Raw genomic sequence first — 12,452 nt, forward strand, 5'->3', positions numbered from 1 at the left:
TTTTTCAGAAACCTGCAGCAAGTCCAGATTTCCAAACCTCACAACAGGTAAGTGTCCAACTTCAGGCCAAGCAAACCAAAAATGACTGAATACTTACTTAACAACCATTGCTAGAAATATGTTCTGATATGGGAACCTGGCATAGTTGAGTATTTGCTCGAGATGTCTTTCTACTTCTATTGTTTAATTTGGGCACATCATGAAGGCAAAGCTTCAGTTCTATGCAACATCCTACATTTCTCCCAATGCCTTCTAGGAGAATTCTAGCAAATCTTCCTTACCAGAATACCATCATTCCTCTTTGTTTTGCACCTAGAATATTACATCCGTCTCTGGATGTAGGAAGGACAATGACAAACTGGAGCCTATCTATGTCAAAGCAGCTCAGATGATAAAAGTATTTGAAATCAAAACTTTTTTTGTAACAAAACAATATGTAATTGGAAAAAGCCCTATAAAAATTAAAATTACAAACTAAGTCAGAAAAGAAAAGAGAAATCTATCTTATCTTTTATATTTATCAGCGGTCATTAGTTTACCAATGAATTCACTGCAGTGCTATAATATAAATAATACAAGATACTATTCACAGATCACAGATTCTCTGCTATACTAACTCATATTGCTGTTAATTCTGAAAGGAAAACCTTATGAGGAATGTTTGGAGTTGCTAGATATTTTTAACTGAAGGAGAAATCTGTAGAAAGATATAGCATTTCCTTATCAAGTATCTGAAGGGCTGTCATGTAGAAGATAAGGCAACTGGTTCAGGAAATTATAGGTTTAAATTACAAAATAGATTTAATTTGGGTACCAGGAAAATATCCTAACAATAAGAGCTATTCAACAGTGCAACAGCCTGCAACATGAGGCAATGGACCCTCTTTGACTATTGGAGATGTTTAAACAGAGGCTGAAGGTACTTGTAATGGATTTCTGAACTGTGGAGTCCCCAGGAGGTCTCTGAGCTTGGTTGTTTGCTTGCAGACATTTCATTCCCTTATTGTTAGCTGCAAAGTCGTGTCCGACCCATCACGACCCTATGGACAATGTTCCTCCAGGCCTTCCTGTCCTCTACCATCTTCTGGAGTCCATTTAAGCTCACGCCTACTGCTTCAGTGACTCCATCCAGCCACCTCATTCTCTGTCGTCCCCTTCTTCTCTTGCCCTCAACCTTTCCCAGCATTAGGCTCTTCTCCAGTGAGTCCTTCCTTCTCATTAGGTGGCCAAAGTATTTCAGTTTTAGCTTCAGGATCTGGCCTTCTAAAGAGCAGTCAGGGTTGATCTCCTCTAGGACTGACTGGTTTGATCGTCTTGCAGTCCAAGGGACTCACCTCAATTCTTTGGCGCTCAGCCTTTTTTATGGTCCAACTTTCACTGCCATACATTGCAACTAGGAAAACCATAGCCTTGACTATATGCACTTTTGTTGACAGGGTGATGTCTCTGCTTTTTTTGCTACTTTTTTTTCTGAAAGTAGCAAAATTCCCTGATTAGGTAACATCATCTGTGTGAAAGGTGTGGCATTGGCTCCCACACCATTATTCATATACAATTGCATCCCACACCCTTATTTATTTACAACTGTTTATCTTCCCAGTGGTAGTGGTGGTCTGGCTTTCCCCTTAGTAGTTCCTTGGATTACGGCATTGTTTTCTGCTTAATTGTTTGTCTGGTGAGTCCCAATCAATCACGGGGTTGTTGAGCGAATCTGACTTCCCCCATTGACTTTGCTTGTGGGAAGCCAGCCAGGAAGATCACAAGTGGTGATCACATGACCCCGGGACGCTGCAATAAGTATATTGTTGGTTGCCAAGCACCCAAATTTTTATCATGTGACTATGGGGCTGCTGCTGCAGTGGTTGTAAATGTGAGGACTGGTCATAACTCACTTTTTTCAGTGCTGTTGTAACTTCAAACAGCCACTAAATAAATAGTTGTATGTTGAGGATTACTTATATAAGGAAGCAAATTCCACACTCCCTAGCACTGATGAGGTTACTTAGTCAAGTAATGAAATATCTGCAAGTAGCTAAATATCTTTACTTACTTACTAAGTAAGTAAACAACCAAGCTCAGAGAGCATAAGGACTCCACAGTTCAACCTTGAGCTACAGATATTTTCTTCCAAGGATTTCTGCAGTGGAAGAGGTAAGAGCTATTGTAGATGATTTTAAATGCAGCTTTCAGTTCTTATATTTTACGGGCTGATGGATTGTTTTAAAAAATGCCTGGTGCCGAAGTCTCTCTGGCTTGCTTAAATTTGAATCTACTACAGGTAATCCTCGATTTATGACTGCAATTGAGCCCAAAATTTCTGTTGTTAAGTGAGACATTTGTTCAGTGAGTTTTGCCCCATTTTATGACCTTTCTTGCTACAGTTGTTAAGTGAATCACTGCAGTTGATAAGTTAGTAACCTGGTTGTTAAGTGAATCTGGCTTCCCCATTGACTCTGCTTGTCAGAAGGTTGCAAAAGGTGATCACATGTCCTTGGGACACAGCTGTGGTCATAAATATGAACCAGTTGCCAAGCATCTGAATTTTGATCACATGATCACGGGGATGCTGCAAAGATTGTAACTGACAAAGTCATAAGTCACATTTTTCAATGCTGTTGTAACTTTGAATGGTCACTAAATGAACTGTTGTAAATCGAGGATTATCTGTAATCCATTTCCAGCCACTTGGATGTTCAGATTTAACTTGTACACCACAAGCTATTTATCTACCTGATGTGGGTATTAATCCCTACACTGTCTTTTCAGAGATTCAAACAGAGGCAGACTCTACTTATGTGTAAGTTTTCTATCAATGTAATCTTTTGGGTTGGAATTGTTACCGTTTTAGGCATAAATATAAATTTATTTTTACTGGTGACCACTGTACTATTGTGTAATCCTCACTTGCAAAGTGTCAAGATCCAGCTCAAGAATCCAAATAAAACTCCAGATTGTTTCCAAAAATCTTAGTTTATTGAATACACTGGGTGGTTATGCCAAAGAAAATGTAATTCTGAGATTCCCACACCAATTCATAGACTTAAACCCCCAACGTCTTATGTTATCCATACCAACCAGTCCACTTAATTATGGGAACAATCTGCTTCAAATCCACATCTGTTCTGGTGTGCAGGACAAGGCTTCAGGGTCCCACGGTCTGCAGCTGAATCAAAGTAGTTTCGTTTCTCCATCTACCCACTTGAAAGTAACACCTTTATCTAAAGACAAGTTGAAACACAGAGACACATAGCTTGCCAAAGTTTCATCCTTGACACAAAGACCTTGGTCCATCTTCATAGAGTCCTCTGTTTAAACACTTAACAAGCCTGTATATTAAAAGGCCTCATTAAGTCTTTAACAAGCTTGAAGTTAAGTTCAGGTCCAATTTAATGGTGAGGGAATGTAAAAAGGGAATACACTGAGAATCTCAAAACCATAGGGAAGTAGTACAAAAATCCCCTAAACTCAGTTTTTCCTTATGTGAGCAGCCTTTCCTAGAAATCTCAATGGCTATGCTAGTTGCAAATTCCAATTTCATAATTCAATGTATCTGGAAGGCTCTGCTACCCCAAGATATGTCGTATTCCTACTTAACTTGCAATAATCATTTCCAAATAAGGTCATTGTTGTCTTTTTTCTTCCTACCCCCTTTTTTGTTTTGTAGTATCATTAGTTGGTTACTCTCATCATAGGGCCTCAAAATGTTTGCTCAGAATTCTTGTAAGAAATATTAGGGAAGAGAATCACTGGATTTAATCATCTCCTAAGCTTTCTGATTCTCTCATAGAACTATAAAGCATCTTTCTCTAGCCAGACATCTTCCATGTGTGTGTTTCAGTTTCAACTTCCAGAATTCATTAATTCAATTTGGCAACAGGTTGGGGAAAGCTGTGCAAAACTTCCAAGCAATTAGAAGTTTGATTGCAGAACAAATGATGCAGGGTGTGTGTGTGTGTGGCTGCCTCTTCACTGGATGTTTTCAAGCAAACGTTACGGCAATCATCTGTCTGAGATGCTCTGATTAATTTGATGGCACTTTCCAACTTTATGATTCTATGGAAGACCACAATCTGGAGAGGAGTGTAGAAAAGGCCTTCTCGGCAATAGCACCTGAAGTCTTGATTTGGCTCCTGTTGTGAAGCTATTGTGTTGAATCCCCATTCAGACTAGAGATCTCTCAGTCTGAGTGATTTTTGTTCAGCATTTTATCCTAGACCATTTTGTAGGCTTGTTGGGAAAATAGTTTTGATGTGATCTGGGACAGCACATAAGCGTGAAAGAGCAAATTATTTCTGATTCTGCTTGTTGCTTTGCGTGGCTCTGATTCAGGATGGGAAATCAACCAGAGGTATTGATATTCCATTTCTTTCTCCAACCCTCTGCTCCCACCCCTTCTCTATTCTAGTGAACCCCTCTCTTCACATCATTACAATTGGCAAAAAGTCACAGGACTATCAAGTGGTAAGTGGACGAGACAGGTTAAGTAACCCATAACCTACAACCTAATTTCAGAGGGGTCTTTGGTGCTCTCTGAGCTTGGTTCCTTTCTTGCAGATGTTTTATTATCCAAATTAGGTAACATTATCCCAAACTAGGATGATGTTATTTAGTTTGTGTAATGGAACATCTGCAGGAAACAACCAAGGACCCCTCCTTTCAACCCTGAGCTACAAATATTCTCCTTTATTGTTGTCACTAATTTCTGTGTAGCAATCACACCAAGTAATTTTCTATTTTTGTTAACCAAGAACAGGCCTGGCCTAGGGGAAAAGTACAGGTAGTCCTCAACTTACGACGATTTGTTTAGCAGCTGTTCAAAGTCACGGTGGGTGCTGAACAAAGGGCTGCAGTATCTCTGTGGTCACACGGTCAAAAGTTGGGCATTTGGCCACTTAACAATGCTTACAACTCCCCCACCTATCTCCTCCCCATCTGTGCTTTTCTGCCTTCTGCACACCATGGCTCCTGCTACTCTAACTGACCGTTGTCATCTTTTTGCTCCTGCTGTTGACTAAGCTTATCTGGCTTGACCCTTTGCAAGGCAACTGCTGGCCCCATGAAGCTTTCTTCCCCAGGTCACATAAGCCGGTTTCCTCACAAGACTTGAGGAAGATGGCCTCACACAGCCAGCACTGCCTGGCAGAGGGCCAAGGTGTGTATGTTTGGTCAGCAGCAGGAGCAAAAGCAGTGGGAAGAAAATGGTGATGGTCAGCAGGAGCGGCAAAGGACAGGGAAGCAGGGTGGACTGGGCTGAGGGGGCTGAGGCAACGTTGTGCCACACAGCCAGAGTGCCTGAAGCCTACTCGGATGCTGTGGCTTTGTGCTGTGCTGCTGTTTTCCTGACCTAGAGCATGTGGCATTACGCCATGCTGCTATGGCTTCCTGGGGTGCTGTGGCTTCATGCTCAGGGGCTGCTAGGGCGCAGGGCAGCTTAGTGGGCAGGGGGGGGGAGTAATAGGAGGTGGGGGGAGCTCAAGAGAAGGTAGTCCCTGACCTTACAGGCTCCGGGCTGGGAGGGACCCAAGCTTAGAGTAGCTTGGATTGCAATGGGTCCTCGGCTATCGACCGGCGGTATCCAGTTAGCAACAGGGAGTGCCAGGTTTGCCATTGCTTAAGCAATGCAGCCAAGTGATGTCATACTTTACAACTGCATCGCTTAGCAACAGAAATTCCAGTCCCAACTGTGGCTGCAAGTCGAGAACTACCTGCATGGGCAGAACTGCAATACTGCTGACACTGCACTGTCTGAGTGTCTCGCCGAGTTCAGGGGTTCAGGAAAAGGAACCTCAGTTTCAGCTGATGAAAATAAATTTAGTGCGCAATGTTTCGTATTGCTGTTTTATCTGGCATGGATAATGGGTACATATGTATGTACCTATTTACATAGGAATATGGAGTTTTGTGAGCACCTAAGCATTCTTAAAATAATAGTTGCCCCAGAGAGATTTGCCTCTTTACAAAATGGCTGCTTCATCAACTACGGTATTTTTTTGTTTTAGAGTGAGTAACCACACATCCAGTTTCCAAGCACTCACAGTTGAGGTAGATTACTTTTCAGGATTGCTTGGTGGGTGGTCCGAATCAAGAATCAATGCAGCCAGAACCGAAAAGGGATGGTGTTGAGGTGCCCTTTCTCTTTTTAACATTCTCTTTTTTCCTTCTCCTGACACCCTTTTCCTTCTATGACTTTTTCTCCTTTGTAAGACATCTAACCTTTTTCTCCTCTGTGTAACCCTTCCCTTTCCCCTCTCCTCTCTGACATTGCCTTTCTTCCTCTCTGAAGATGCAAATGATGGGTTGCCTCTCAAGGTGTATGTTCATACAGAGATCAACATGGGATGCACATAGTGGGTAAAACCATGATTGTTCTCCTTAGTAGCATTTGGACAAACATCTGTATAGTAGCACTAGCACTTAGAAATATATACCGCTAAGCTGTTTACAGGGTCAGTATATTAGATTCATTCAGATAGATAGATAACAATCTGGCTTCTCATTTTACCAACTTCGGAAGGATGGAAAGCTGAGTCAACCTTGAGCCGGTCAGAATCGAACTGCTGGCAATTGGCAGTTAGCGGAATTAGCCTGCAATACTGCATTCTTACCACTGCGCCACCACGGCTCTATACCACTTTAATGCCTTTTTTATTGAAAAGTTTTACAATACATTTTATCTTTAACAAAACAAAACCCCTCCCAACCCCCTCCCCTCCCACCCCCTTCCCACTCCCCAGCCCCTCCCTCCCTTCCCCCTCGCCCCTGCTTTTTTTAAATCATCTTTCTTCCACTTTCAGATGACGATTCCCATGGATACCAAAATGTTATTGGGACAACCAAAAGCAGTAGATGTGGTAAGTTCTTTGGATAATATTCCTTTCCTTTTCTCTGTATCAAGCCAAATAGTTATCTGCCCCATACAACTGCATACAGCAGTTGCAGAATATGGTCTGATCTGATGATCTGCTCTAATGTCATGTGGATGCACAGTCTTATATTCCACTCATATACCTTAAAATTTGCTCCAGAGGACTTTGAGTCTGTTTCTTCCTCTGCTGTCTGTTACAGAAAGCACTTTCCAAGGAAGATCTGTACGATAATATACTTCAAATACTAAGCATCCCAAAGGTGCTTTTTCCAAAAGACATCTAGACTTTCTTCATTTTTTTTCCTTTGATAAAGTTTGCTTCCCATCCGAGAAGCTTCTTCAGTTCAGTAGAATTAAAGAAGCTTCTTGGATGAGAAGTGAGATGATTTCAAAGAAAATAACTGAGACTGTCCAGCTGCCTTTTAGAAAAAAGCATCTTTGATAAAACCATGGCCTGGATGATTGAGAATCTCCATAGACATTCCATAGTAAGCATTTTTCACCTTGCCCAAGACAATCTGTTTCACATATGCACAGCTGAAGTCCCAAGAGGTCACCTGAGAGGGTGGAGAGAATGTCAAAAACAGGAAGAACAATAATAGTCAAGCAAGATTAAAAATTTCAGAAATTATACTCAGCTGTTTAAAATTTCCTCATCTTTTTTCTCTCTCTAGATGAAGTCATCTATGAGAACAATCTAGCAATCCAGATATGGAAGCAGGTGCAGATTTCAGGTAAACCCAGCACTGAGAATTCAAAAGCAGGATTGTTGAATGAATGAAAAAAAGGATTACAGTGTGGCCATGGCCACAGACGCCCAAGGCCAAAGATTTAAATCATAACATTTCTTTAAGCCTTTGCTGACCCTCTGTGACAACATTGTGCCTCCCCCCCAGGGGTCTGCAGACCACAGATTGAGAACCACTAATCTATTCATCAATGATTTGGATGAGGAGATAGATGGGGAACTCATCAAATTTGCAGGCGACACCAAGCTGGCAGGAATAGCCAACACTCCAGAAGATAGGCTTAAGATACAGGAGGATCTGGACAGACTTGAACACTGGGTGCTATCTAACAAAATGAAATTCAATGGTGAAAAAAGTAAGGTTCTACATTTAGGCAAGAAAAACCAAATGCACAGGTATAGTATAGGTGGTACCTTGCTCAATAGTAGTTACTGTGAGAGGGATCTCTGAGTCCCAGTGGACAATCACTTCAATATGAGCCAGCAGTGTGCTGCAGCTGCCAAAAAAGCCAACACAGTGCTAGGCTGCATTAATAATTGCTATCAGTGATCTTGGCTAATGAAAGGCTGTGAACTATGATATAGGAAAGACTGGAATATAGGAAGAGAATAGGAGCTGAATTCAGTATGAACTGAAATGAGATTTAGTATTGAGGGCACTATTACATGGAGGTGCTGTCAGGATTAGATCACATTTTACAGGACAAATAATAAGAATCCCCAAATCCTTAAAACACCTGATGGTTTTCATAATATTGTTTATAGTGTTGTATTGACCTACAACCAATAATGGCAGCAAAGTGATAGAATGTCTGTTGCCCTCTAGTTTTTAACTGGATGTTTCAGTAATGCTGTGCAGCCCTAACAAGTTTCTTGTTCTGTTCTGCTTATGCATAATTATTTTCTCACTCTAGAAAGCGGCAGTGCTAATTATGAGGAAGAATCTATTTACATCAATACAGAACAATATAGCAGGTAATTATGTAGACAAGTCGTGCTTTCCTGCACTGGGCACGCAGTTATTGTCAACATAAATCCCTAGTTATGTCTTCCCATAAGAAATAAAAATAATTCTAATTAATTTAATGAGAAAGCATGCTTTTACAGACTCGGAGGCAAAATCTGGTAAATTCTATTTAAAGAATCTTAAATGTAGTTTCCATTTAAAACAAAGCAAATCGTTTTCTAGTCAGTGTTTCTCAGCCCAGCCAGCCAGAATTCTGGGAGTTGAAGTCCACACATCTGAAAGTTGCCAAGGTTGAGAAACACTGCTCTAGATCAGGGGTAGGCAACCTTGGCTCTTTTAGGACTTGTGGACTTCAACTCCCAGAATTCCTGAGCCAGCCATGCTGGGAGTTGAAGTCCACGAGTCATAAAAGAGCCAAGGTTGCCTACCCCTGCTCTAGACGAATAATGACATTGGTGAATATTATCTAATGTGTTTCTCTTAAAGTAGAAAACTAGGTTATCAGAAATCAGTTTCTTTTTAAATTCAGTCAATATACTTAAATATTACAGCATGCAATGGAACTAAAGGGATTCAGTGATAGAAGTGTAGTCAAGTAGTCCTTGACTCATGACTGGTCACTTACCAACTGTTCAAAGGTACAACAGACCCCACCAAAAGGTAGGTATGACCTGGTTCCAAAGATGGCTGTCTGCTCCCGCAGTCAAGTGACTGCAATTTTGTATACTTGGCAGTCAACCTGCATTTATGGCTGATTGTAGTATCCTGCAGTCACATGACCATGAGTTACATTGTTTTTGCAAAAAAAAAAAGGCATTTACTTCTGGTTCTGGCAAAAACTGCCTATAGTGAACAATGGGTTCACTTAACGACTTCTGCAAGAAAAAGTTGTAAAATCAGGTCAGTCACTGATCACACGCTTTATGGCCATCATGATTTACGACCGTAATTGCCAGGCTCAGTTATGGTCTTTAAGTTGAGGGCTACCTGCATAAGGTGAGGCTATGGTCACATGATCAATCAGCAGTCAGTGGGATTAAGTTCGGTTGTCTGATAGTATCTTTTCAGACCCACACATTTGTTCTACTGGAAAGTTACTACCACAGTAACGTGGCTTTCCTACGAAACCAACTAATGTGATTTCCAATTGCATTAAAAAATAGTTAAAGCTTATCATGAGAACTAAGAGTTACATTTTTATTTTCCCAGTTCTCAAAGGAGAGATGTCCATTTCTGAGAAATTGGTATCCTAAATGTACTTCTTTTTATTAATGGGTTAACCTGGGATCCAGGCAAAGTCTTTCCACGTGTGACTGAAATCTTCAAGAGCTGAAACCTAAAAGGGATTAAAGCCACCTGACTCCAACATACCAGAAGACTGGATAATAACACGGAACTAATTTACAGGATTGTCATACCGTGTTCTTGTTGCATCTTCCTTGCCCTACCTGTCAGCATCATCATATTTCTGACTCACTTTGTAGACCTAATATAATTTATCACAATCTCTCAGACAGTGAAACTTGCTTTGGCAATATTTATGAGGCATGTATGGACTTCATCTAATTTTTTTTAGAAATCTGCAGAAACAACAAGCCTCCGCATCACTAAATAAATAAATAAATAAATAAATAAAATGTAAATAATATTGTAAGCTTCTGTTTCTATTCCTATTTGTTTGGGGACAGACACTCACAAACTCACTCACAGCAACTCCAGAAATCTGCATTGCTGATTATATTATTACAGCTGGATGTGCAGTAAGGCAGATATTTAGACTGGATTTATGTTCTTTAATAGTATTAAAGGCATCGCAGAAAGTAAGGTATTCTAAGTAAAGCTGCTTTTTGAAGTTGACTGATTTTTGTCAATGCTGGTAGTATTCAAGTAGTGCTCCAGATGTTTTGGAATTGCACCCATCATGCCTATTATTATTGGTACTATCTTTGCTTTCTTTTTCCATAGTCCTTTTATTTGTGTGTCTTTATATTTTGTAATTTTCTCCAGTTCCTTCTCTTTTATTCTGCTGTTGCCAGATATTACAAACTCCACTATTATTATTTTGAGACAACAGCAATCACTCCAGTCCAAAGAAGATGACAGATTAATTCCTGGACCAAAAAAGCTGAAAAGCAGAAAAAGAAGCCTTCTGCATACAAAAGGATCAGAAATAGAATTACACATTTTAGCTTCTTTTCTTGGATTCTAGAATGCTGGAGACTACTTTTTTAAAATAATAATTGATAATAATAATTTGGGAATTCCCCATTCCACTCCAGATACCCATAGTTCAATTATTTCTAAAGGGGACATACAAAACTAAACAGATTAACAAAAGAGTGATTTAGGATCGTCAAGAATAAATTTTAAAAGCAAATTTGGAACAAATTGAATTTCTGTTAGCAGATATTAATGTGGTCACGTAGAGACTAGAGAGGCATGACTGAATGTAAGGGGCTCAAGAATTGTATAAAATTACTGAACGTAACTTAAAATCAGGACATAAGACAATTCTTAACAGCAAGTCTGTAATGGTTTAGAGCAGGGGTGTCAAACTGCCCGCCCACGGGCCAGACGCATCATCCAGAAGCTGCGCCTACCCCATTGCTGGCAATGGCAAAACTGTCCCAATATGTTGTGCGACATCACGAGTTTGACATGTCTGATTTAGAGCATGAGTGAGCAATCTTGAAGACCAAGGGCTGCACTTAATACAAGCAGGAGTGTGGGTGGGAGTGAGGGCTGCAAAAGTGGATGAAGTCACATAATATGAGAGCAAGAATATTGTTCTGGAGGCAGTGGAATTATGTTTTCAAGTCAGCTATGTTTATTTGAAGGCTTCTGCTTTAACATTTACACCTATCTTGCTACCTTAACATGGCAGGAGATTGCTGATCAGATGACACTGAAAGTTGTATAAAAAAAGTCTTGAGGGTTGCAGACTATCCCCTTTCTCCTAGAATGGTATTTCCTTTTGTTTCAGAAGTTTGTGATGATCCCATCCTCATTCCCTTTTTAAGTCTGCATAAAAACCAGTGAAAACTGCTTCAATAGCTAACCATCCTATATATATTTTTTAATCCCAAAGGGATTTTGGAATCATACTGACTCACCTAGCCTCTTGCAAAGGTTTCCAGCCCTTGAAATATGCAACTTGTAGTAGATGCACAATACTGTAGCATAGTTCTTACTCAACTGATTACCCACAAATCTATCTTCAGTTTCTCTTTCGTTTCTAATCTTTATTCTATATATTTTGAGCAATTTGAGGAAATGTGATCTGGGCATAACTTGAAACATAGATCCTGAATGGACTTTGCCCTAAAGCACAGGTGTCAAACTCGATCAGATCACGTGACGCATCGCAACATTTTTTGCCTTTGCGGAGCTGGGGTGGGCATGACCTGCCTGTGATGCATCCAGCCCGGGGCCGCCAGCATGACATGCCTGGTCTAAAGCAACAGCTAGAAAGTTACTTGAATTTCAGCTATGGCTCTTGTGGGATTTGCAGAAACTACTGGAGCCATGTAGGCACAGAAACAATACTGTTGTGATTCAGTGTCAGCCTGTGCTCCCAGCAGCTGAGTCTAAGGAATCTGAGGAGGAGGAGGAGGAGGAGGGGTTTGGAGAGCCTTCAGTGTCAGAGGAAGGCTCTGATGCACTGCAGGACTCTTAGCCTGGCGCCTCCAGCCGTGTTCCTCATGAGGCTCAGCTGTGTGAGGAGGAGGTGTCGGACTCAAAGGAGTCACAGCTGAATCTGTTCAGAGATGCTAGAAGCAAAAGGCAATCCAACAGAGTAGAGGAGGAAAAGGCATTGAGAAGCCATGCCTTGGGACAGATAATAAAAGAGGAAGGTGTGGGCAGTGCTGGTT

The 12,452-nt window shown here is 40.8% G+C and overlaps 1 protein-coding gene across 8 annotated transcripts in view; it reads left to right on the forward strand.

Annotated features, from left to right (window-relative positions):
- The window catches only part of LAT2 (linker for activation of T cells family member 2), a 22,731-nt gene extending 12,365 nt beyond the window's left edge, over window positions 1-10,366 (forward strand). For 2 of the 8 annotated variants that reach the window (XM_083361885.1, XM_083361886.1), the window contains 7 exons: window positions 9-47; window positions 2,767-2,797; window positions 4,406-4,461; window positions 6,795-6,851; window positions 7,540-7,599; window positions 8,528-8,588; window positions 10,269-10,366. In XM_083361885.1, coding sequence (XP_083218011.1) covers window positions 9-47; window positions 2,767-2,797; window positions 4,406-4,461; window positions 6,795-6,851; window positions 7,540-7,599; window positions 8,528-8,588; window positions 10,269-10,344 — 380 coding nt within the window. In that variant the 3' untranslated portion in view covers window positions 10,345-10,366. Of the gene's footprint in view, window positions 1-8; window positions 48-2,766; window positions 2,798-4,405; window positions 4,466-5,999; window positions 6,043-6,794; window positions 6,852-7,539; window positions 7,600-8,527; window positions 8,589-9,789; window positions 10,218-10,268 lie in introns of those variants that run through there. The other 6 variants (XR_014492425.1, XR_014492426.1, XR_014492427.1 and 3 more) reach the window with 6 other exon arrangements.
- Window positions 10,367-12,452: the final 2,086 nt, after the last annotated feature.

This window comes from Vipera ursinii (genome assembly GCF_947247035.1).
Source record: "Vipera ursinii genome assembly, chromosome: 1".
Lineage (NCBI taxonomy): Eukaryota > Metazoa > Chordata > Lepidosauria > Squamata > Viperidae > Vipera > Vipera ursinii.